This window comes from Drosophila virilis, chromosome 2 (genome assembly GCF_030788295.1).
Source record: "Drosophila virilis strain 15010-1051.87 chromosome 2, Dvir_AGI_RSII-ME, whole genome shotgun sequence".
Classification (NCBI taxonomy): Eukaryota; Metazoa; Arthropoda; class Insecta; order Diptera; family Drosophilidae; genus Drosophila; species Drosophila virilis.
Window position 1 is genome coordinate 17,960,440 of NC_091544.1, and position 27,972 is coordinate 17,988,411.

General features: G+C 39.9%; 1 protein-coding gene across 1 annotated transcript; it reads left to right on the plus strand.

Moving 5' to 3' along the window:
* Window positions 1–27,082, plus strand: dysf (neuronal PAS domain protein dysfusion). Its single transcript, XM_032436828.2, has 11 exons — window positions 1–704; window positions 3,490–3,927; window positions 12,991–13,172; window positions 16,024–16,091; window positions 17,460–17,549; window positions 20,807–21,091; window positions 24,118–24,302; window positions 24,393–24,499; window positions 24,901–25,054; window positions 25,112–26,268; window positions 26,527–27,082. Exons 2-11 carry the CDS (start codon window positions 3,527–3,529, stop codon window positions 26,538–26,540), a joined length of 2,643 nt encoding a protein of 880 aa, XP_032292719.1. The 5' UTR covers window positions 1–704; window positions 3,490–3,526; the 3' UTR covers window positions 26,541–27,082.
* The last annotated feature ends 890 nt before the right edge of the window (window positions 27,083–27,972 follow it).

A 27,972-nucleotide genomic window follows, 5' to 3' on the forward strand; every position in this document is an offset into this window, starting at 1 on the left:
TCCGCACAGAAAGGTGCTCGCGCGCATTCTACACGGTTGGCTACACAGAGCGTTTTGTGAGGCAAGCTGAACGGATTTTCAATAGCCAGTAAGGCACAATAACGACGACAATTCAAAGCCGTCGGAAGTTTAAAGTTATCGTCATCGAAAATGTTATCGGCGGGTCGGTTTCTCGGCTTAACGTTTGATACCTCTTTTCTGCAAAACAAAAGTTCTAAGATTCACAAAGCAATATCTCATTAGATATATGCATAATTAGATTTGCAAATGATTCCGTAAGGTTCGTCGTTTCAAAGAAACCCCATAAATCTTGTCGAGCTACAGATATAATCAAAGTGTTGTGAAGGTCCATGAATATGCAATGTTTGAAATGATTTAAAACAAATTGAAAAAAAAAATAAAATAAATAATAAGCAAAAAATCATATTTTATTGTGCAAAATAAACCATTCGAGAGTTGAGATCTTTATGCAAAAATATTTCAATTGTAATTGAAATATAAATTGTTGAATACAGCAACAAGTTCGCTTAAGTGCCAAACATTGTGCAAAACAAAATAAAAAATCGAAAGATTTATAAATTATAATTTATGCGAAAAAAGCATTAAGCAAATACATTTTAAAATACCCAACGTATACGCTGTGTACTCTGCTGCTGTACCTGCTGTACCCAATGGATATCGCAAATTAAATCTTTCGAGAAAAGGTAAGGAAAGAGCCCAAGGTCCCCGTTAAAGCTCGCACCCGCGCCCGAACTCACACACGCGCTGGGAGATAAAAAAAAAAAAATAAAACCAAAACGCGATTTACCAATTTCATTATTAACTTTGATAGAAATCAAATAACAAAATACTTAAAAAGCCAGCCAACAGTTGCGCACAATCACAGAGCAAATGTAGCCACAACAAAAGTCAACACACACACACACACACATATATATATGGTCACACGGGCAAATGTATCTCGGCGTTCTTCATTTCATTCAATGACTTTTTGGTGGTCCCTATTCAAACAACTCCAAACAAATCAAGCACCAACTCGATGGCACTCCAAACGTCAACTCGAACAAATTTTTTTCAACTCTGATAAGTTCACTTGACAATGAGTTGCAACTAAGCCAGGCCAACCAGTCAAAGCCATATAAACAGACACACACACAAATACAAACACAGCCACAGAGCCAAACAGAGAAATACAGTCTGCCAAAGCCGGGCCCCAAAAAAAAAAACACACACACACACACTGAAGATGGCCGCAGCCGGTAGTGAATATTGAAGTACAAAATTGAAATTCATTTACAAAACTAATTTCAATTGTTGCATTTTAAAGAATATTTGTATAAACGAGCATATCGAGATTTCTTCTTGGCGCCAGCTAAAGTGCCATCCAAGGTTTTCACATGCGCAATGACATGGAAAGTGATAGTGGAGAAGGTATTTTTGTGCGTAGGAAAAGTTGAAAATGTACTAAAGAAAAAGACAAAAACATATAACGTAAATAAAGATAAAGCCTTTCATGCAAATGAAGACAACATATGTTATATAACTATTTGCTTAGCACAAGTATATTTAAAAAAGAAAGCCTGAACTGATGCGCATATTCTGGCGAGAGTTTTGGCAAATTAGTATACCTTATGTTCATGTTTAAAATTCTTCAAGTGCGCTCAAAGCTTACCAAGGTCTACAAATTGAATGCTTGAATATATATATATACATATATATTCCAGATCAACCACAACTGTCATTCTATATGTTTCTATGCGAACTAGTCTGTCAGTTTTAAAGCAATCGTCTTGAAACTAAGCATAGGTTCGTCTTTTTGTTGCACGCAGTACATATGTCAAATTTGATCGGTCAACTATATAGGAACAATCGTTCGAAAAGTAGGCTCTAGTGTGATATCTATAGCATGCTCACTACACATATGCAAAATCTTATCAAGAGGGGAATACTATACCATATATCTTTGATAGGAACGATCAATCGAAAAGTAGGTGCTTGTATGGAAAATATTCTGTATATCAAGATATTTTCATCAAACTCAGCATATATGCAAAACCGTGAGGCACATGTCAACAAGGGTATTAAATATTCGGCTTGTCAAATATATTCTGACTTTCTCGTGGCAACCAATTTTTCTTGCTATTGTATAATTGAAGCTTCAGAATGAAATGCAATTTTAAATGTTATTTTGATACTCGAATTTATTTGATTAAATTTATTAAAACTTGATGGCAAATAATTTTTGTGGATTTTAAGCCTAACGACTCGACTTTTGCTTGGCTAATAAATATTTTTAATACTTTGCGAATAAAATGTAACATGCAGTTATTTTAGAATATATATCTACCTATGCTCATCCAACTTTCCAATTATTGTCTTCTATTAAAACGTTTATGCAAATTTTAAAAAATCCATTTTTTTGTTTAAATTTAATCAAATGTCAAATTTTTTCTATATTTATCAGGAATTGCAATCGACAATTTGGTTTTTTTATTTTTTCGTAAAAACGTATAAGTTTTGAAAACTAATAAAATATATTTGCTAGACGCTCCTTACAATGACAATGATACACATTAAACAGGCTTTTTTTAAAACGCCATAAATAACATTTTGGTATCTAATATACACATAAAAACTGACAAATTTTCCATTAAATTTGAAAAAACAAAAAATTATTTAAATTTAAATGCGTCATCAAATTAATGTGCGCCTTGTTATGTATAGGCTCAACAATTTAGCATAACACGTCTAGAATGCCTAATCGAATTTTAAACAGGCTCCAAGAGAGACTTTTGATTTATGGAAGTGTATTTGAGGCACTTAAAGTGACTCATTTGCCACAAATTAAATATCATTTAAGCTTATGCAATTTGATCTATTGTGGAGCTCTGAAAACCCTTTGGGTATTTAGTATAACTCTTGTAAAGCATTTCGTTAACCTCGGCGTCAACTTACCGAACTCTATGTCGAATCACATGCCATAAATCATTTTCCTTATGCAATCCAGCATAGAGCCATGAAACTGCCAACTCATCGATACGATACATTATACGATAGTTGGGAGAGTGCTCAGATATGACCATATATTTGTATATATGTATCCTCAATCGCTTCCCAATGCCACTGAGCGTTTTCAACGGCTCAATTGTTGACTGAGCAACAACAATGCAAATCAATTCTTTAGATGGCTCGCCCTCAAAATACGCTCTTTTTTACTTTGGCCACAATTCAAACAATACCAGCAAAACTGAACCAATTTCGGTTCATGTCCATGTGTGTGTGTGCGAGTGTGTGTAATGCTGCGTGCTGGTCCCAATAATCAACAATTGTTGCTTCATTTCATTAGCAATGAAAAAAGTCTGCAGACATTTATTAAGACTCGCATATTGATTGATATTACGCTTATCATTATTATTGGCTTAAGAATTTAGACAAATTTTAAACGAGTTTATTAATCGAAAAAACTGTCGATGTCATTCTCAATTTTAGGAACTGCACAAATATTTGCAAACGTGCCGGCCACGAAATGTACGCGGATAAACGTGGCCTAGAGAAGCCCGGCTCAACGCTGTCGGCAGCGGCAGCAGCAGCGGCGGCAGCGGCCGCGGCAGCAGTGGCAGTCACGCATTTAGCCACGCCCACTCATGCGCATGCCCTACAGCAACAACAGCAGCAGCAGCATCATCATGTGCTGCAGCTGCAACATCAGCAGCAACAGCAACACTTGCAACACCAGCAACATCACATGCAACAACATATGCACACGCATCATAACTTCCAGCAACATGAGCCCACCACATTGTCACAGCAGCAACACTTGCAGCAACAGCAGCAGCAACAACAGCAGCAGCAGCAGCAGCAGCAACAGCAGCAGCAGCAACAGGCCAGCCAACAACAGCAGCAACAGGCAGCCGGCATGTTTACACGGTAAGTCTTAGCGCCAATTTAAAGCACGAACCAGAACCTATACACAAACAGCTCCAATTTCGGGCTTATCGCTCGACATCTGGTTGGCTTTCTGGGTCTACAAATCAGCGCCAGCAACGCATCAAAAATGCGCAACATGCAAACTTTTAATTTCAATTTGTTTCGCACGCTTCGATATTTGTCAATACACTTTGAAATACGGGTGTGTGTGTGTGTGTAAGCGAGTGTGTGTGATTGTGTATTTTATGTGTTCTAGAAACTGCAGAGCATTGATTTTCTTCTCGCGCTGCTTTCAATTTCTTTGGGGCTGGGATTTTATTTTTTTATTTTTTGGCCTGCTGCAGGCTGCTGCTGCTGCTGCTGCTGGGTTTTAATGGCCTCTTGTATTGGCAACTTGTAGTTCACATTTATCTGGCACTCGTAATCTGCTCAGTTCCAGCAGACTACGTCTCCACATCGCCAGCCCGTGCGTACCCAGCACCAGCAACAGCGCCAACGCCGTACTGCAATTCTCGCAGAAATTCGCAACAACAAACAAAAAAAAGGCCAAAAACAAGCGAAAACTCGCAAAATTCACTCGTTCGCCTCCTTCGCGGCTGCTGTGCCATTTTATTTAGCTCCAATTAATTAGTGCTTCAAATGTTTTGCCATAAGTTAAACCCGCACAGTGCGATTGACATTGCCACGCTGGCAATCGTACTAAGTCGAAGACGACAACGTTGTCGTCGATGCGATGTCCACCAGGATGAGGCTCACCGTACGGTGGGATGCTGGCGCAACGTCTGCTGGCCGTTTGCTTCTGAAATGTGTAAAACTCACGTGTGATGCTGTTGATGGCTCCGCCCCTCCTGCCACTAACTCCCCACACCGCAGATGCTGCCGCTTGCAACTTACAGAGACTTGCCTCCGCTTGTCTGCCTTTTGTCTTTTGAGTGGGTGCTACCTGTGGGTGTTTGTGTTTGTTTCTCTCTTGTTTATGTTGTGGTTCTTGTCTTTGTTGTTGTCGGTGGTGTGCGCTTGTTTGCCAGGCGGCCAATTGGTTAGCGGAAGCCATTGGCAAAATCATACAAATTTTGATCGTTTTGCCATCATACAATCTCTATTTGGCGCAAACAAAGCTCCTCTGTCAAAAGCACCTAGATATTACTATCTAGCGGCCATTTTCTGAACTGAATCCGTTCGAACCCTGATTTCCAATATTTTCACTCTTATTAAACCCTTAGCCAAAGAAGTTGCCACAATCCACGACAAATCATATGTTTAAAAGAAAAAGATCTTGACTCATATTAAAACAATTGTAGGGACAGCAATTAAAAATATCTCAGGCCCCAAGCATGGAATGTATCCAAGCATATTTGTTAAATGTCAACTTTGGGCAACGCGACTTTTATATAATAATAATATAAATAAAACAAGCAATTATAAATTAAAAATTAATTTAAGCTGATTGATGACAAAATTGAACTAAATCCTGGGTACACGGCTGTGCCAAAGGCAAATATAATAGGTTTAGGTCATTTATGACTTTTTTTCCATAAAAACGAAATTAAAATAAAACCCCAATTCACTTATAATTTTATAATAACGAATGGTACGCAGTTTTCAAAAACTTTCTTTTGATAATTTATTGTATTAAATGGATATATATAGAAATTTTTAACTAGAAATTAATTGATGTTTGTTCATGCTGTTTGCAATAAATAAATCGCGATGAAAGCGGTTTTTTTTTTGAAAATATACATCTATATAAATAAAACAAATCATATTATATGAAAACTATTTAACATTGTCATATTTAGCTTCCGTTCCCTCTCTCTCTCTCTCTCGATAAACAAACTATGCAAGTTCGATGCATTCTTTATTCAAGCTCAATAGGTTCCTGTCTCGCAGTTTCCATTCAGGGCAGCCACTTAGCAAGTGAAATATTTGAAATTCCCATATCGAAATGTAGCAATTTTAACAATTTTCACCGGAAAGATTTCATTGTGTGCTTAAACGGCGCGCGACTCTTTCATACGCGCAGCACAAATAAAAGCCAAATGTGTAAATAGGGGCTTCATCCATAAAATCTCATGGATTTCTATAAATATATTCTACGCTTAGCGAGTGTCGAGTAAACAATCTGCTGTGGCAGCGCCATGAAACCGAAACAAACAACCGTTAAACAACGAAAACTATATCAATATGCTTTAAATAATAAATAACACTAATTAAAGCCAAGAAATTTTTAACACATGCCACAGCCAACAACACAGACAAACAGACAGCGTACCACTTCCAAAAGGAAGCCAAAGCCAGCGCTAAGGAAAAGGTAAAATTTCAATGGAGCTGGCCAACTGCATTGAATGCTTCCTACCGAGTGAAACCAGCCAAAACCGTTGTTGCGTATTGTGGGGTCGGCCGTCCGGCCCAGCAGGCCAGCCAGCCAGCCAGCCAGCCAGCCAGCCGACCAATGGTGTTAATTTTGTCAATTAGCGGCCGCAGATACATTTGTATCTGTAACGTTGCAAGCAGCATTTTATGCTGCTAATTTCATTAACACATTTCGAATCGGTATCGGCGCAAGTTATTTACCTCGAACGCAGTAACAATTTGTGGCTCCAATTCCAGTGCACTGCATTTAGACCAGATAGTTCTCTGTATAGTTCAGTGCATCTAATTCTTTGAGCCAATATTTGATGACGCGCGTCCAAGTTAATTGATGCGCCTCCTATGACTGAGCAGTTTTTCCCCAAACGCTGCTCGAGATGCAATGCTGAGCAAATATGTAAGTGCGCCATGTGCTCCCACCTTCATATTGAGGCGGCCGGGAGTAGCTGCTGCCTCAAACCAAAAACTAACCCCGAGGCGCGTCAAATTATTTAGCTGCGGCATCCTTGTGCTAATTGCCTGACGTTGCCGTTGCCGTTGCCGTTGCTGCTGCCGGTAAAGTGCAGCAGCCGCATCAACCATCAATCCAGAGAGCTTCAGAGTCCAAGTCTGGGACTGAATTTGAGCCTGAGCCTGAGCTCTGGCTAAGTTGGGTAATTTCTGGCCAAGCCACCGCCGGGCAAAATGTAGAGGCCGAAGAGCCAGAGCCCGAGCTGAAAGCTGTAGTCAAAGCCAGAACCCAAGTCATGGGAAAATTTCCGTACACACACAATTTGGGGTTTGGCTTACGCCTCAGTCGCTGCCGCTGCCGCTGCCGCTGCAGCTGTCTCAGCTCGGGAGCAACTCGGCTACGGCACAAAAAAGTCAGTTTCGCACGCAAATTAAGATAATCGAAAGCAAATGCAGCAACGGTAGCAGCTCCATGGTTAGCGCTCTGGAAACGGGTTTAGTACCCGGTAGCAACAAATCATAAAAATATGAAAAATTATGCGGCGGCGGCGGCGTCGGCGGCGGCGAAGATGTTGTCGATGATGACGTCGAAGTGTGCTTTTGGCAGTCCATCATTAAATTGTGGCTAAGATTCCAATCGAACATATACACAATGAGAGCATCAGGAATAGCAATTCAGTTCATTCTTTTTTTGTTCCTCCTCCTCTTTTTTCTCTGTGTATTCTGGCAATGAATTCAAATTCTAGCGGCTCTGCTGCTTGCCAGGGTTGCTGTGGTGCCTTTCTGCTCTTTGGTAATATATATGCATCAACATAAAAAAACAGTAGCTGCCGCATTAACCACTCATGGTTGCAGCTTTTTTTATGCACACTAAATTATATGGATGGCCGCAATCGGCGTCGTAACTTTAGTTATCTTAATTGATTGTGGCAAATGGCAAACAGACCTGTGCACATAAAGTTTATATGTATTCCAGAGGCAATACAGCCTGTCATAATAAGCTAAGTTATGGCTAAGCAACAACGCACTAAACTGATTTTGGATGAAATAAAGACTTTTGAGAAATACTTAAGAAACATCCCAAAACAACAGCTTACGACTTAAATCTTAAATCTTAAAGAATATTTTATTACATTTTGAGAACTTACTTAGCTCAAAGCTGTATGCCTTCCTAAGTGTGCTTATATGATTCTCAAACATACGTTTTACAAGCTTCTTCCCAGCATTTAGAGTAGATTATAAAAGCTGATTACACATATAAAATATATATATATTAAACAATTTATTAAAGCACAGACTCTCTCAGCGCTTCTCAAAGTTATCTATGCATCTCGTATAATATAAAAAAAATTAATACGATTAATCAACAGTTTTTTTTACATTTATAATTGTTTAGGATGGTTAAAAACTGCAGAAAGCTTTTTTTTTTAACGAAATACAAATTTTGAAAACCCAGTTTTAGTTTTCTTTTCATTGTTGATTGCTTGGTTTGAAATTCTTTTGTTTTATTTGAAATGCCTGCTGACTTGTTAAATGTATTTTAATTTTCTATTCAATCACTTTATCAAAAGTCACTTTTTTAGCACATCTCATATATAGTACTTAATACCTATACTTGCAAGAACTGAATTAACAGACAATAATTGTTATAATTTTTTTGGTAACCTTTAAGTCAGACAGGTAGCTAAATGAAAAACATCACAAATCCATAAAACTAATACTTGAAGAAAAAAAGAGAAACAGAAACCCAAAGAGTTGCCACCTTTGCACACATACTAAGCCCAAGCGATACACCTCGGAGCTGCTGCTGCGCTCGGCGGCGGGCCATATAATTTGGTTAAAGGCCGTAGCATAGCACAACAGCAGCACCCCATGGTTATTAGATGGCCAACTTAAACGTGGCAAGGATCGTTTTCATTTTTTTTCTTTGCCCCTCTCAGTTTTGGTTTTTGCTTTTTTTTTGCATACTAAACGTCGCCGATGTTAATCTGTGTGGAGCTGAAGCGGCACTGGCACAGCAAGGTATCGATTACTGCCACCGGGTTACGCAGCCGCAGACGCGTTGCGTTTTGTGGCAGACAATAAGCCACACACAAACACGCACACACACACACTCCTACAGGGCCGTGGAATGAAGGACCGACAAGTGTTTCCCAGAAATTCCAAGAAATTTTGGGGCCGTACCAGAAAAGCATTGTGCGGCGCCTGGCAATTAATTGTGCGCCAACTTGGCGGTGGTCGGGCGTGGGTTCAACGCAGTTCGTTCAGTATAGGATTACAGTCCAGTACAGGCCACTCTGACAGTCAGTCCAGTCTGTCAGTCTAGTCTGTCAGTCAGTTCGTCCGCTTTGCATGCTGAACGCGCGTTCATTATGCGCCGTTTTGCACTATTTTCCTCACAGAAAATCATTAGAGCTGCCCGCAGCGTTGAGCTGGACCCAACTATATCGTGGGAATATGGCAAATAAACTCGCCCAAATTACACACTCACACACACAGAGAGAGAAAGAGAGAGAGAGAGAGAGAGAGAGAGAGAAGAGAGCGAGGTAGATGAGGTGCGAGTGTGCCTAGACAATTCGTAAACCGCAGTCGCTCCAGGAAAAGTGCAATAAAAATTTGCGCAAATTTCGTGTTTCTGTTGGCCGCAATTGCTATTGACTGGGCCTATCCATGGCTGGGCCGATTCCAATACTGACTTGGGCTGACTGACGCCCCATGCATATTAAAACTTGCGCCTTAGATTGATACCTGTGTTTTTGTCTGTGTGTGTGTGTGTGTGTGTGTGTGTGTGTGTGTAAGCAGATGAGATGTAGATCCAGCTACAGATGCAGATCAGATACAGCTGTTGGCCCTGGGCACCTGTGATTTATTTGCTGCGGATTTTAACGATGGCGCTGAGGGACGCCATAAAAACTTAAAGTTCGACCCATAGAGGCGCATTTAAAATGCATTTCCGCTTAATAGTTTGGCATTATGTTTAAGCTTTATGTGCTAATTAGTGGCCCGACGGGTATATTTTAGGCCGAGTCTTAGCCCTTATTTTGTGGGCGTATTGCGTATTGCTTATTACCTCTGCAGAGGGCTGCTGTCCGTTGCAGCCTGCCGCCTGCTGCCCGCTGAGTTGATGATGACAACAACAAGATTTGCGCCTAATTTCTGTGGAGCACGTAAACTTTGTTGGATATCTCTCGCTAGTGAAGCGTAAAACAAACTGCGGTCCAAGTAGCTTGATTAAGATCTTGACTGCCGCACTGAGATTAAACATGTGGCAGCTACCAGTGGCAGTACCAGCACCGGTGGCACTGGCACTGCCTCTGGCAGCCATGAGGGTGGAAGATTTTTAACTGAGAGGCAGCTCCTACGCCCGCCTCCAACAGAAAAACAAACACAGGCACAGGTTGGCTGCTGACGCCTCGCTAAGAATCGTGTTTATGCTTTTAATTAGCAACAACAACTTGTACAGTAAGTAGTTGCAGCAGCAGCAGCAGCAGCAGCACACAGCACACAGCAACAACTTGGTGCTACTTAGTGCAGATTTCAAGGTACCGATAGATATATTAAGAAATGACATGACATGTCTCGCTCACTCCACCTCATCCTGAACCTCGCTCAGATAAATTTTGATGTAGATTACAAGCCAAAGATGCGCGGGAGTTTTCTGGCTTCCATACTTATAAATCTCTTAGTTGTTGCTGATGTTGTTGTTATGGCCATTAACACGTTTTCGTCTTTTTGGCGTGCTTTACTATGGCTGAACATTATCATATTATCGCCCGAGCAGGCATCTTGTTTATGATAAATATTTAAAAACTTATTAATTATGCCACAAATAGGCAGGCGCAGAGGCTGCCAACTGCCCAGAACGGCCAACTAGCTGGCATTTTACTCAGCTAATTGGGAATTGCTCAAGTTGCCTTGGCATGCGTTCCGTAACGAGTGTGGGAGGATGATTCGCCTACGATCCATAGATTTAAGTAGCAGATATTGATTTTGAGTTCAAATTCTAAGTACAATTCATGCTCATGCATATGTATTTAACTGCGGCATTTTATATAAATTAAATAGCGTGAATTTCAAAAGTTATTTCTAAGTTTATGTGTACAAAATAACATCTATATAAATACTAGTCAACACATTTCCGTGGCGAATAAATAAAATATCAATGTTGGCATTTTCTCTCTCCTTTTTTATAAAAATACCTATGGACAAAAATATTGGTATTTTTCATCTCTATAAGAGATTATAGATTGGATTGCTGTTGGACATAGCAAAACATTCGAAATAGGCCCAGTTTATTCCATTGTCAAGCAATACAAACAGTTTCAAGTACGAACTGTAGACAAAATCAGTCAACCAATCAACTAGTGCGACCCTTCACCAACACTAAGCGACCACGCCCACTAGCTGCCCATGGCAGTGCCAAGTGGCATTGCCAGTCGAAAGCAATCCAATCATATGTTGTCTGAACTCAGGCGACTATCGCAGCATTTAAATCAATATTCGTTTTAATTGTACAAATCACCTTGACTTAATTCTGAGTGTGTGTTTATGTGTGTGTGTGTGTATGTTGAGGCCCCCCCTCGAGCCGACCACTCAATTCGGCTCAAATCTGTTCTATTATGGGCTGTTGGCAAATGCCGCCGCCTGGCAAAGGCGATCGGATGCAGGCTAAGACAAAACAGACGGTCCCGTGGCCGTGGCGCTCGTTTGCATTGCATGCGGCAACAGTTTGTTGCATGCAACGCGGACGCACACACACACTTGGGAACGTGTATCTCAGAGATACATGTGTGTGATTGTTTTAAATGTTAACATGGCCATTTAGAGGCAATAACAGCGGCAAAATGGCAGTCCCCGTCTGAGAAAGCCAGAAAGGCGCGGGCACTTGCTGTTATTACAACAATATTACCAATATTTATCAAGCGCTTGCAAAATGCCCCAGCCAAGAGCCAACAATGGCAACAACGTCAGCATAAATAATAAAAAAGAGAGAAAAAAAAAACTAAAATGCTTATACGCCGCGTGCGCCGCAGTCGTCGACGCCGCTGCATAAAAAGACAAATTTATGATTTATGAATTCAACCTTGTAAATAATATGCTCACAAAAGTACACACGGACAGATCGCTAAACGCTTGCGCCGCCGCGTGCTCGCCGGCGCTCCTCGTTCAAACAACTGAGCAACCCAGCGCACAACCGGACAACCCGACAACCAGACAACCTACCAAACAAAACTGACCAACCTACTTGTACAATTTTCCGCACAAGGCATGTGGCAAGTGTGCCCCACATCGACCAGCGGTGCAACAGTGCAACAACAATTGCAACAACTGCAACAACTAGCAGCTAGTTGTATGATTTTTAAATGCGCGATGAGTTATTTATGCATCTCGCATGCGCTTTTGGTATGTGCGAGCAAATTAACCCTTCGATGATACAACATACAACAAAGTGACTTGGAACATTTCAAAAGTGTTAACTGCTTCGATATTCATTTGTAATTATAGTAAGAGGGCTTGCAAATTCTAAGAATGTTCAATAATGATTTTCAATTGTAACTAAGTGATATGCTTTTTTTTTTTTAATTTTAAATATGTACCTGAATAATTTCAAAAAAATGCTAAATTTCAATGATATCCAAGAGTCTTACGGCAATGATAGAATGATGATATAATTAAGTTTAATTAAATATCTTATTGACATTAACGAGGTTTTTAAATATCCTTAAACGGATCCTTGTCTTTGCTATTTTCAGATAAAATATATTGGGAGCGTGAATAAAATACTGTAAATTTGATTGATTATAATATGCCCAATGGAAAGAATATCTGTGGAGAGTACTAAAAATAAGTAGGAGCTAGTATCCACATTGAATATGTGAAGAGAATACTTTTTGACAATTTTGAGGAACAATTTTCGCAAATTACAAACAGAAAAGCAAAAAGGGAAATAAATATTATAAAAAAAATCGTAAAATGATTAAAGAAAATCAAATGACTTAAGCAAAAAACTTACATAACATAAGCAAATGTCAAAAATGTTTGTTGCATGCATTTTATAGCACAGTGCATTGCCATGGGTTAAGCATACAACAGTTGCCAGTTGGAGGCTGTGAAAACATATGCGCCTATGGCGAGTGTCGGCGAGGTCCATTATTAAGCTGTAGCTGTGAACGTGCTCATATATATTCTAATTGTTTTTATATTTCGTTTGTATAACCATCTTTTAATTATTGCCTTTTGCAGGTTCGATGCAAACAAATCGACGAAGGGCGCCTCGAAGATGCGGCGCGATCTTATAAATGCGGAGATAGCCAATCTGCGGGATTTGCTGCCGTTGCCGCAATCGACGCGCCAGCGACTGTCGCAGCTGCAGCTGATGGCCCTGGTCTGTGTCTATGTGCGCAAAGCCAACTACTTTCAACAAGGTGAGTGGAGTGGAGTGGAATAGAGTGGAATGGAGAGGAGAGGAGTGGTGGACAGGACAGGAAGGGGTATTGCAGCTTGATGCATATGCATGTTGATAATTGGCTGCACGTTGATTGAATATGCATGAGTCATGGAGTTTGGCATGGACCCCACGCCGCCAAACATGCGCCATGGCATTCGTTTAGCCAAAAACAACCGCTAGCTTTGGGTGCCCACTGAATAGTACTGAGCCGTTGTAGTTGTAGTTGTAGTTGTAGTTGTTATGGTGGGGATACCACATCATTCATATGTCTATGTCTCCGTCTCTGGAAATTGTTTTTGGCCAAGTAATTGCCTAAGCGTCTAGGCACGCACCCAGGCTGCAAATTGCCACAGTGCCGCAGCCAGTTTTCGATCTCTGGCATTCCCTCACCCCAAGCTCTCTCCCTCTATTTAATGTTCATCCTCCTTTAATGCGCATGCGCACAGGTCAATGCGCAGGCGCAACTGAACGAGATCAACTCAGGCATTGCGCGCTCTTTATTTTTGTTTTGTGGATAATTACGAAAATTGTTTTTCAAATTAGCGTTGTGCGGTACATAAGACCCATAGATAACATACACACACACACACACACACACACACACACGCATACAAATACGTACATACCGTACTGTGCTGTTGGCCTGGCTCTTAACTTGGCGAGCATCTTTGCCAGGCCATGTGAACTCGACGCCAGGCCCGGTCTGCCTCAGCTGCGCTCCCCTTTAGCCAAGGCAATTTCACAATTGCAATGGTAACAACAACGTCTGCCTTGCATTGCTATAAATATTGCGATAAATCAAAATGTGCGATTTATGTGTTCTACAAATTGCAAAAAATTAAACTTAAGTACTGCTTTTTTTCTCTTCTTTGCCATCTCCCTCGCGCTCGCTGGATCTAACTTACTTTTATTTATTTTTATATTTTTTTTTTTGGAGCAATAAGTGTGAGAAATTGTCGGCGTTTGTTAGCTTGTCGTTTGCTCTGGGTATGTGTGTGTGTGTTAGTGTGTGTTTATATTGTTGTTGTTGTTGTTGTTATTATTGTTCATTGTCATTGCACCGTTTAAAAGCATTTATAATCACAAATTGTGTTAATATTGGCACGCTATCGCATCTGTTATGGAACATCTGAGCGCACGCGGCTTATCTTCAAGTTCAGGGCATTATATTTTTTTTTATGCATTGTGGGTGTGGGTTGCTGTGGGTGTGGCTCCAACTCTGGCTGTGTCTGTGGCTGGGGCAGGGGCTGGGGCTGGGGCGGCGCGTTGAGATATGCGATTAATGAAATATTTATAAGCCAAATTGAGTTTTCACAAAACAATTATTAATGCGCGTCGTTTTGTGCAGATTAGCCGACGGCTTGAATTGCATTGTGAAAATACTTGTTAAGCACATTTTCATTCGCTGGCCTATAATACCCTATCGGCGGGTAGCTGGGAAAGTTGCATGAACTCTTAATTCATTTCGTTTTTCTTGAAGCTTGTTTGTCAATCCTCTTTTTCAGCCTGCACGCAATAATGCGCTTAAGAAGCAGTATTTAAACGCAGTATTTTAATATGAGAACAATTTTGTGACTCTGCCTATTAAAACCAAAGAGATTTTCTCAAAAAACTTAATTTCGATATCGATTTTTATCGATTGCTTGGAAACAAGAAAGAAATTCCGCGGAAGCTAGGAAAACCCTCTTATTTCAACACGAACAGACAGACGGGCATGGCTGATCTATTCAGCTATTGCTGCTAATCTCCCTGTCACATACATATGCACAAAATCAATATACCCTTTTTAGCCATTTTCTTTCGATTCAGGGTATAATAAAATAGATATCATCTCGATTTGAAAAGGAACCAGGAATATTTTAATTTAATGCTTAACCAATTAAAATATTTAAAAGAACTATGTTCATCAAATAATGAATTCTAACGTAAATTGTGAAAAATTGTTAGAAAGCAGATAAGAGTTAAATAGAAATTCAAGATATTTAAAAGCAAGCGCTTTAATGAGTTTCCAATGAGTCTTTCAAGCGGGCGGCATGCGGCCACGCCCTTTATTTGAGTGCCTTAACCTGGCTAACAATCGATTCAAAATTGTTTGCGCAAACGGATTTCTTGGTATTGTTGTTATATTAAAACACTGCAAAAATCTGACTGCATTCATGGCCTTTCCGTTCAAGTTCAATGAAATTACCAGTTGCGGTTGCTGCCGCAATGATTGTTGTAGCTAGCAGTTGTTGTTGCTGCTGCTGTTGCTGCTGCTGATGTGACTGTTTCTTTTGCCTTTTTGCCAGGTGCGGGAGTATCTCGTAGTGTTTTAAAAATAATTGATCTTGATGCTGGCTGCGGCGCAGCTGCAAGCTGCTAACTGCAATTGCACTCAGTGATCGCTGTTGATTTTCGCGTTGTTGTTTTTATTCTTACTGCTGCAGTTGCCGCTGCTGCTGTTGCCATCTCAGTGACAATGACACATTTTCTTTTTGTGATTCACTTGTTTTTGTAATGCAAGATCGTCGTCGCTTATTGTATGTAGAATATAATCAATGAATGCACAATCAATTGCATCTAACAATCGCCGTCAGAGACCAAGTCTATTATTAACAGATACTTTTTTAATTAGCTTCACTAAGTTGTATGCATACAAATTACACACAGAGAGGTATGGGAAAATCTAAGATAGTCAAACAGATTTACCTCTAACTTAAGGCGGATGTTTAGGCGCGATTGTAGCTGGGCGCGGCTGTGAAAAGACATTAAAGGTCAATAGCTGAAACTAAATTAATTTAATTAAATATATACATATATACAATTTATTTATATATATTTTTTTGCAGTCTTCAAGCGTCACAATGCGCTGCATCAACATCATCAGACAGCAACACCAAATATTGGCTTCTCGAAGGTAGGAAAAATAAACAAAAACATATTTATAGGATAAAATATAGATATTTCTTAAATTTTACAGAGAATAATATACTTATATATAAAAAAACTATATAATTTTATAATTATTAATATTTATTAAAGTATCAAATAATTATGCATTTCTCGAATTTTCAAATTTATACCAACATTTTTGAATATTGTATTAATTTGCATGTGAAATCATCTTATAATCCCAAAAATGTTTTATTATCCCTATCACTTATGGTTTTTCCATTAATTGTACCTTCATCTATTACTGTTTGTTTTAAAGTGTCAGCAATTCAATCAGTCTAGTTTATTCAAAAGGAGAAAGGTGGGATAATCATAGCGTTTATCTCATTTTTGCAAGATGCAACCAATGATGCGTTGGCAACTCAATTAAAAATTTCTGGTACTGCCACTGTGTCAGTTGAAAACAACTCAATTTAACTGAGGCGCGTTGACAACTCAACTAGTGAACCGAAAGTTCCCGGGAAAACAACTCTATTAATGGCAGCAACTGTGGCATATCATAAGCCAGAAATCATTTAGCCACCGCCACTTGCTGCGCCAAAATAAAAGACAAAAAAAATATAATAAAAAAAAAAGGAGAAGAAAACAATAAATGCTGCTCTTAGCCAAAAACAACAGCAACAGTAAAGAGCAGACAGTAGTCAGAAGTCAGTAGTCAGTCAAGCTGCCTGCCGCTGCCACTGGCTGCTGCGACTCTGGCGATGGTCGGCAGATTGATCTACATACCTGTGCGCACTCGTGACTGAATTAAATACACATATATAAATATATAGGTATATGTGGGTACAAGTAAGCAGGATAGCAACTAACAGAGTCAATTTTCAGTTGTCAACTCCGGCAACTTCTTTGGGCTAACAATTTATTAGTGCGCAGACGCGAAAATGAATTTGCATTTTCAACACAATTGTTGGCCAACTTAATAGAGGGTGTTTCTTTCACAAATACTTTAATTTGATTTCAACATCTACATTCGAAAGATAAACTCTTAAATTGTTTCTCTTGTAAAAGGCTTCGAAGTTGACTAAAATAAAGTCTAAGTTGTTAAGAAGTTCTTGTGTAGTTATGAATATTACATTTAATATAAATCTTTAATATTAAGGATTGGCAAAAATAATATTTTAATCTTATATTTTCAATTTTTATTTTATTAGTTTTTCTTTATACATATTAAGGCATTTATTTTCTTAAGCGCAGTCTTAGTTAACTCCATATTTGTATATTTCTTATAAAATAAGAAATTTATAGATTTGAGTATAGTTTTTTTCAATACAGTCTTAAGTTGTCAACACCCTTTATGTCCAGCTAGTACAAAACATATTCATTTGTCTTACAGGCACTCTCCGGCTTTCTCATGATGCTCACACAAAATGGCAAATTGCTCTATATATCGGATAATGCTGCCGAGTACTTGGGACATTCCATGGTAAGTTGGCGTTTTCTTTTCGTTGTTTTTTTTTTTCGGTTCGCTTTAGAGAACAAAAACGATTTGCGCGAATAATTAGAAAAGCGCAGTCTATGAAAGTTTTTGGCTAAAATTGCTACAGCCGTTGATACAAATCTCTGACAAGCGACAACAGGCAACGACGACAACAACAACAGCTACAACAACAGCAGCAACAGCAGCAACAACTGCAACAACAGCAACATTGATGTCGACCCAGCAACAACAAATATTTGTTGCAGTTTTTGTGCTGGCCGTTTGCTGGTTTGTCGGCTGGCTGCTGCTCCCGTTGACAAGTCAGCAACAACTGACTGCCACAGACTCGATTCATTGAGCTTACATAAATCTGCTGCTTGTACTACACAAAAGTTCCTTAAATCTGTTGCAAACAGCTCAACTTTGTTAGCTGCTGCTGCTGCTGCTGCGGTTGTTGTTGCTGTTATAGTTGCTGTTGCCGCTGTTTCAAGTTTTGTTTATCGCACGTTTACGCTGCTTAAATAGCAAGGTTATACATCGTGGCCTTTCACTTTGCATTTGAAGTACTAAAGCTAAATAAATATATATGCCTGAGCTGCATAAATAAATGCACTCGCATGTGGCACATGTGACATATCTCCGTTCTACATAACGAATACTAAAACGAATACAAGTGCGAGTGCAGTTACTTATTCATCTAAAACAAACAGCCAGACTTTGACAAAGGTACAACCGCTGATTCGTATACATATATGCCAAGAGATTGTTGAATGTTGATGTGCTCCACCGGTTGCTGTTGCTTTCCAGCACGGACCATGGCGGAGGGGGCGTATGAGTTTTCTGCACTGCAACTGCAGCAACTGTCAAAAACTTGTGAGAAATCGCAGCATATTGCCGATAAATCATATTCCATGCTGTCCTAGTTGTGCCCAGAAAAATTAGATACATAGATTGTTTATACAGTTGTCGTTGTTTTTTTTACTGTCGAATTGCTTTATATAGGTACAACTCTTATAAAATAATCGTTATCAATTTTGTTCATAAATAAATGTATATGAATATTTTCAAAAGTTATCCTAGAGAGCATGATCTCAATTTCATAAAAACTGTAGCATTCTGTCTTAGAATAGTACGTTAAGTTAACGCGACTAAATTTCAAAAATTGTACATTTTTTTTTACCAATCACAAAATTGTAATATTGGGCATGAAATATGTAAGTACCTGTTCTTCCAATACCTAAGAAGTTAAGCATTTCATCTATTCGCTGCGAAAGATTGATTCAAAGTGGATATGCTACTCTGTTAGAGTAAAAAATAACTAAGGAATGGGTATGTGGCAAAATTCACAAAAATAACAATTTCGTTTATATTCGATCAAATGTTTTGCTATGCAAGTTTTCTGTTATTATTCCATAAGACACGCCTTGAAAATGTTTGGTGCTGAGTTGCCATATATTAATCAATATTTTAAGAAATATTGTCAATATCTTCGTTTTGACATTTGCCTCTTCTTCTTCTGGAGAATTGGCCTTCAATCCAAAAATGCTTAAACAGCTTTTATTTCTTATCTTAGGAGAAAAAAAAGTGGTTTTAAAAAAGTTTTTTTAATCTCATATATGTTTTAAGTTACTTAACTCTTCCGAGAAATAGTTTGTGGAATTTAATTTTAATTATTATATGCAAAGGCATTTGAAAAATTCAAATAAAAAAAACACAAAATATACTTTACATTTTTAGTATAATTTAATTAATTTTAGTATAATAGTGATGACATTTTAAAAGGCAACGTTAAGGCACTGCACTTTATTAGCCAATGCCAAATTCAAGTTGCAGTAGTTTTCCGGCAACTTGTTGCCCAAGCAACGTCAGTTACCTGAGACTGGACTAACTTTCATATCGAGTAGACATGGAGACCAACATGGGGCTACAATTTTAAGGCCTGTCAAAGGCGAGTGTAGCATAAGAGCCCACACACACAAGCACAGAGAGAGGCTGGCAGGCCAATTGGCAAGCAAGACACTTGACAGCCTTTGGCCTTTGGGCCAGGCCTTATCAGGGGACACCCACAACAATAGCAGCTAAATGGTCAAGCGAGTTCATAAATTGTCCGTATGCCATGTGTTGGCATAATTACGGCACAATAACTGCTCACATGAGCGGGCCCAAAAGTGGATTGCCCAACCTTTTAATTTGTGGCAGGCAGCAAGTCGAGCTCACAGTTAGTTAACGGCCAAAACGGCAGCAGCAACAGCAACAGCAACAGCAGCAACAACAACAAGCAAAGTTAATTAACAAACTGCCAAAAATGTCAATGAAGGCCTTGTTGCAGTTGCAGTTGCTGCCGCCTGCTGTAGTTGTTTTTGTTGTTGTTATTGTTGCTGCTGCTGTTTGGGCATCATAATTCCAATTCGATTTTTGCATATTGCCATAACAAGTTGCCATTGTCATATGTCATGTAGCGACAGCGGCCATAAATAAATTACAAATGCAACAACATGGCATTGTTTATTGGCCGATCGCTTGGTCTATCGCTCGCTCAGTGTTGGCCATAATTGTCAACAATAACAAAAGCACATGCCAGCCCCAAAGCCGATGACCGTGCGAAAGTGGCACTGCATTAGCTGACATATCATTAACAAATTAAATTTGTCATCCCAATAAATTGCTATTAAATACATGTCACTTAAGATTCTTCGACTTAGATTATCTCTCTGTATATACATAAAAATACATTTTTTATTTTTACAAATACATTTTTTGTGTTTTTTTTATATTTTTATCATTTTTGTTGAAAATAAATATATTTCTTAAATTCTGGATTAATTTATTATATTCTCCGAATTATTATTTTTTAAAAGAAAAATATTTTTATTAAATTTAGTTTTAAGAAGATTTTACAGTCGAAAGCAAAAAACTTTATGCTAAAAGAAGTTTGAATTTCCAATAATTAACTCATGAAATATATTTCCTTTCAAAATGAAAATATTCACTTTAATGTTGTGGTAAAGTAAAACACATTTTACTTGCTTTTTTTTTAAAGAAGAGTAATAAAAAATAAAGGCTAAATATCTTTAGGGTCCGATTTATAAAATCAAAAGATGCTAAGCAGAAAGGATTTTTAAGCTTTTAGCATATAAGAAATCCAATATAAATTCAATTTATATAATATAAATCGTTTAACAGCATAATTAGTTGTTATATCATAATGTAACATGACACTTGTTCATCAAATTCAAATTTCTTCTCTTTTGACCTGCGCGCAGGAGGATTTACTTATACATGGGGACTCCGTTTACGATATCATTGACAAACAGGATCACGCAACCATACAAGCCGAACTAAATCGGAACGTGCCACCGCAGCCAGGTGGCAGCAGCAGCAGCAGCAACGTCGGTGTCGGTGCCGGCGTCGGCGTCGGGGTTGGCGATTCGACAGCTAGCAATGGAACTGGCGGCGCCTCAAGTCTGGAGGGGGAGCATCGCATGTTTCTCTGTCGCATGAATGTTAGCCGCAATGCGCGACGGCAAATGCGTTTCGGTGATCAGAAGGTGAGTGCAACACACACACACACACACACACACACACACACAGAGCGCGTTGTGTGTGTATATGAGTAAGCGCGTGTAGTCTCTGACAGAAATTGATGAATGAATCACCTGGGAGCGTGTTGCGTGTAACACTTGGAAACCACCGAGCCGAGAGCCTGCAGTCGCAGTCGCAGTCACTGCTACAGCAGTCACAGTAACAGCCACGCAATGAATTATGCATGAGCCGGGCGCGCATGCGTCGTCTGCCAACCGGCTGGCCAGACCGGGCTGGTCATACATCTTGCCAGGCACACAGCCAGCCAGCCAGCCAGCCAGCTAGCTAGCTAGCAGACACTCAGACAGCCTTACGCTTTACTATAAGCTGACAAACGATGACAGTTGATGTGGAACGGGTGGGTGCCGCATTGCTGTTGACTGCTCTGATTGGCCGCCTCTTCTGATCATCATCATCATTATCAGCAACATGTTGATGATGACGTAAAAGAAAAAAAAAGAAACAGAGAAGCCGCAACAATATAAATGAATGCGAGCACAATATGAAGTTGTCAGCCAGTCAACCAGTCAGCCAGGCAGCCAGTCAACCAGGCTGCCAAGTACTTGGCTCAGCAGGCAGCCAGGCAGGCAGGTTGAACCAGACAAGACCAAATCTGTCAACGTGTTTGCGGCCGAGGCGCGACGAAGACGCTGTTGAAGACGACGCGTTGAAATGATGTGAATGCTACCGTATGGAGCGCTGTCACAATCTTGTGGGCGGTCGCTGGTCTTTTATGCATATCTTATATATATTTTTTTGCCATTTTTTTTTTTATTTTTTCTTGTTGCTTCTTTTTTTATTTGCGCTTGAAGTGCGCAGATGTGCGCTGAGAGTTATGGAGATAAACCGAGGCGTTGACAGTTGCCGCAAACGTTTTTAATTAAGTTGAAAGTTGGCACTTTAATGAGGTGCAGGAAGTGTTGCCTCTGTGGCTTATATTTTCCCAGCTACAGCTTATGACACCACATGTACCCACATGCATTCTGCTGTTTGGTGTAGGCTCTTAGAAAAACTTTAAGATGTAACATCTAAATAAAGATAACAGCAAGTAATTCAGGTCGTAGGCTATGGCTATGCTTGCAATGACACTAGCTTAAAGTGGCACTTAAGCATTAGGGTTAATCCGACAGAAGCGCAAATGACACGGGCAACATGGGTATTAGATGACTGCCAATTTAACTAGATGTAATCTTGAATTTAGTTTAATTACGTTTTCTCAATGCTATTAATCAAGTTTCGAGTTTTTTGAGAGGCAAGCTTTTATTAAAAACTTTTTTATTTATTTAAAATATTTCGTCTACACGGGATTTAATCCCTAAGCTTCGTGCTCAGTGTATCGATTCTAAGTCTACCGAGCTACATAACCCACTAGTTGGAGCATGCACGTCATTAAAATAAGAATGAAATAAGTAAAAATTATATAATTTTAAAATTGCTGCTGTAGTAAAACCGTTATCCTCACTTTCGACGCTTAGACACCTAAACAACACAGGCCAATGACCTTAAGTTAACAATTATAATTCTCTGTTGATTTTTATGTGCTTACTACAAATTTTAGATTCGTCGTCTTACGACGAAATCTACTGAAAAGAGAAGCAAGTGGCCATTCAAGAGGATTCAATATTGCCAAAAAAGTGAAAACTAGCTATTAGCAGATCAGATGTTTAGCAAAAAAGTTGCACACAAGCGTTTTTGGTGAATTTTCCACACTTGCGGATGGAATTTCTGAAAAACCCCTTCTCAACGAGCATATTCACATAAGATAATTACAGTAGCTACAGTGAACATTTCAACTTTCGAGCTCTTATAGTTTCGACTGCGGGTTGTTCACCAATCAGTCAGTCGGTCAAGACAGTCCATACAACAGTTTTACATATAGAAATATAATTGAAAATGTGAATATTTGGATTTTTGCAAACAGCTCTGGTCACACTTTTAAATTGTTGCCAAGCCGCAATTAATAATATTGCACTATTAAGTATAACGTCTAATTGGATATTGATGTAATGAAATTGAGTGTATTACTCATTGGGTTCACACGCTGATTCATAGCGTTTTGTTAAACACAAAATAAGCGGAAGTTATACGGGTTTTAGGTTTCCATTTGCATATCTAAAGACTATTTGGATAGGTTCTACTAAATGTTTGGAGTTTTAAATGTCGCCAGGGATTTGGACCCACATGAACTGGCAGCGATAACCCAGAGCGCAAACCAGAATGCGGCACATTCACCCGGCACTCGTTAATATGCAATAAAAATGGACCAATAAATAATTATGAATGAGGTCAGCATAGTTCAGTGCTAGTACCCAGCAAAGAGCATAGACAAAAGACAAAAAATAAAAACCCCCAACAGCAACTACAACAACAACAACAACAACAACAACAACAAGAGCAAACGATGGCGACAGCGCCGTGGCAGTGGCGCCTGCTCCCCAGCCTAAGGTCGTCTCATTTACCAAACCAGCAACAGCAACAACAACAACAACAACAGTGGCGTCTGCGTCATCGATGGTTTGGGATCGGTTTCGGCATCGGAATCGGTTTGGGATTCGGGCTGCATTTGCATTTAAGCAGAAGAAGCGGCCATAAGCTACGAAATGCAATTGCAATGGAAAGCTAAATGCAGGCACGTTTTAATTGGGAGACAATGGCTGAGGCTTTGACTGAGACTGAGACAGAGACTGGGTCTGGGACTTCCATTGAGACTGCCTGGTGTGTGTGTGGAGGCAACTCCAATTGTGTGTGACTGTGACTCTGGCGTCCGGCTTGCGTATGCTGGCAAAAAACATTTCAGTGATTGCCTTTTTTAAATTATGGAATCAGAGTAAAATGTCTATGAGGCCCGAAGCATGCCAGCCCAAAAATGGCCACAGCTAGCGGCGACAACGTGCGCGCCAATTTTCGTGGGAGCCGCCGCCTCAAACAACAACAACAATATCGAGCCTGGCCAAAGCTGTAGTCGCACTCTCTGTCTGTTTTATTTTTGCAGGTCGTTCTGGTACAGGGTCACTATTTGTCATTCCTGCCGCTCTGCAGTCGGAACGAGCCCGTCTTTTTAGCCACCTGCACGCCCATCGCCATGCCTGAGACGCGCGAGTGTGTGGTTCAGGGCGCCACCAATGTTTTTACCACCATACACTCCATGGATATGAAAATCGCACACATCGACAAGAAGTAAGTAGTGCTCGTTACGGGACATTTGCCCAATCGAAATCACAATTATAATGCATTCCATATGCAAATTCTCAAATGTTCTCATTGCAGTGGCGAGTTCCATTTGGGGTATGACAAGGCGTCGCTACAGGGCACATCCTGGTATAATCTGATACACAGCGAGAATCTACGCGAGGCTCAAAGCAAGCACAGGCTAAGTAAGTCATAAAAATGTTTTTATTCATGTAATTAATGTCAAAAGAGAAGAGGGGGAAATCTAGCTCAAGATCGAAGAGATATTAGGAATTCTAGTGTGAGAACCTTGCAATCAAAATGTTTGTCAAATAGAAAACAGAAAGAAATACTGATATATAATAGAATATTAAAAGGTAAATAATTAATAAAGCAAACAGAGGAGCTAAAAATCTAATTAGCCCACAGATCAAATAGCGTTATAAATTGATGGATCACTATAGAATATATGATCTTAATTTCTATCATATTCATCTTAATAATTTGAGCTGAGTACGCTAAATTCTATTTAGAATTATAATTGGTTTTGCAAGCAGTTTTCGGCCAGTTTCCCATGTTTTCATAAACATATCTATCGCCCTTTTAGTTACACAATCGGAACAGGATCGTAGTTGTATACTGCTCGTGCGCATGCAGCGCTCCAGTGGTGAATACACCTGGGTGCATGTGGTGCTCCAGGTGCGAGATAGTCCAGACTCAACCCAGCAGCCAGTCATTGTGTGCACCAACCAGGTGCTGAAGTAAGTAACGGCCCACATACGCAGTCGACCTTTTGCTAATAGCGCAAATCTTCTTAGTGATCGTGAGGCTTCCATAATGCTGGCCAACTCTTGGCTGTATCACTATTACACAGTGCAGTCGAAGATACAATTTGGCATGCCGCTGGACAGTGCTATGCGTGTACCGCCTGGCAGCAGCTCCACCGGCTACTATAGTTCGCATCAGCAGCCGCATGGAGGTGGTGCCACCAGCGTTGGTCTGGGCATATCCGGCGCGACCGCAGGCATGTCCAGCGTATTCGGCAGCCATCATGCTCATCATCACCACCATCATACAACGGCAGCAACATCCTACCATCACCATCATCCGCATATGGGTGCCGCCTATGGGGGCGTCTACCATGCAGAAGGCACACTCGAGCTTAAGGAGGATCAACAGCTATATGGCTATCAGTCGGGCACCGGTCCGGAGCCTGTAGATTATAGTCAAGTGAACGGCACGCCCACCGGCAGCAGTCAAAAGCCCACACAGTCGGCAACACCGCCGCCGCCCAAGAAACGAGCGCGCAACAAACTGGAGCCGCTTTATTTGCATGCCGAGCGTTCACCGGCGGCAGCCATCACGCCGGAGCCGGACTGCTATGCACTGCATCCGGGCGCTGCTTATGCTACAGCAGCAGCTGGGGTGGCGGCCAGCAGCAGCGATGCAACCGCCTCGGTGATTTATGCGACCATTGTGCCAACACGTCCGCGTTTGCTAAACAAGACGCTGCCGCCAGATCCGGCGGATTTTATTGAACAATGGAATCCCAGTCCGCCATGGTCGGAATCGGCGCAGAAGGCATCGCTGGATAGCTTTGGCTCCTCGCATGAGCTGAGTCCCTGCATAACAACGACGCCACCCACGCCGACCAGTGCCACGCCCCATCATGGCGGCATTAGCGCCCAGACAATCGGACCAGCCTTCAGCTTTGAATGGATGTCGGATCCGCTGGTGCCGGTTGCCTACCAGCAATGGTCGCCAGCAACTGGCGACCATCACCAGCATCTCTCCCAGCATCTGGCAGCGGCACAGCAGCAACATCAGCAGCACCAACATCAACAGCAACAGCAGCCGCATCCACAGCACACACAGCTAACACTTCACGGTGTGCATGCGGAGCGTGTGGAGCTTGCCGCCGAAACGATGGTGGGCACGGGTCGTGCGGATGCCACCGAACCGGTCGAGGATAGAGGTTAGTACAATTTGATTGGCACGTTTCAATCAGCGTCCAATTGGCGACCAACTGTTAATTAATTCAGAGCTCAAAAACAAAGTAGCGCCCAAAAACAGAAACATATCCAACAAATAATGTTAAATCTTTTGATATTCTGGAGCACCCAGCATTAGGAATTTGCGCTTCCGCTAGCTAAATGACACGCTTATGCGCCCTCTCTAAAATATATATATATTTTCTTTCTTCTTTTCTGTATTCCTAATCAACTCAATTCAGATCCAAAAAATTAGTGACCTGCGCATTATGCAAAGCTCGGAAATACCCAGCGCGGCTCGGCGTGCAACGGGCAGGTGATAATCACACTTAAATTAATTGCCACTTGTCATCTTAGCATTTAAATTATTTTTATCTAACTCTAAACAAAAAGAAAACAGACAATAACAAAAACAATAATAAAAACAATAGTAACAATAGTAATATGTAGTATAGATATCGTTTATAAGCATTATTCAATGGCCAGCTCCAGCTATCTACTAACTAATTTGAGTACAAAATGCTCATATAACATTTCTCTGTGCAATTTTGTTTAAAGCTTGAACATTAAAATATAAAAACAGTATGAATATAAGGCTTGAAAATTAGTTTTACGATAAGCACCTGGAAAAGCAGAAGAGCTCTATTAGTTGTAAACCATTTTTAATGGCGTTTTTATGACATTTTTTATGAGTATTTTTCGTATCGGTATTTGTATTTTGTTTCTCTAGACAAATTAGGTTAATTATTTTATTTATGAAAAGATATTTATAAACAATATTTATTACCAATATACACTTTGCTTTTGCTTATACAATAAACAAACAAAAGTATTTTGAGTTGAAAATTAAAAGAAAAAAAACGACAAATTTGATTTTTATTTCAAATGATTTGAGGGGTGACTAACTTACACATAGGATCCGTAAGAAAATATGTTTTCTACTCTTGATTTTTAATTATTTTAATAAATTTGCAAGTCTTTTTTTTTACTTTAAATAATTTTTAATATGATTAACATCTATACAACATATTTAAAATTATAAAAAATATTTATAAAATATAAAATTGCAGATGAGATAAATATTTAACTTTTTAATATATTATAAAAAATATACAAAATTATTTTTTCTAACGGATATACAAAATCTGTGTTGTAGCTCGTTAAAATAGTTTAAAAAATATATGGTTTTGTTTATTCATTTTAACCGCCCACATATATGTTTCTTTTTAGTCTTTGGTAATTGATAAACTTGGCCAAAATTGATTTGCCTAAATAGGAAATATAATTTATTTATGACCGATCGTGATAATCACCATCATCAACTGATATCCAGCAAGCTCATCGCCTTGTCAAATAACATGTACAAATAATTCTCATTGTCTGCCGTTTATGTGCTCTCAAGGCGACTCTCAAAATTTATGATCAGTCTTAGACTTAGACTCAAGCACAAGTTTTTTATGGTAAATGTCATGATTTTTGGTTTCCATTAAATGCATTGCACTCTGAACCAGCCACCGAAACCGCAGCTCGAACAGCCCGTTGGCCAAGCACCCAAACGCTTTCGCCCAAATATCCAAACGCCACTCCCCAATCCCCAAAAACCCAAACAGACTTGGTAATAGCGCCAAGCCGGGGCCAAGTCATAGACATTTTCAATTTCAAACTACTCGTACCACTTCATGGTGACG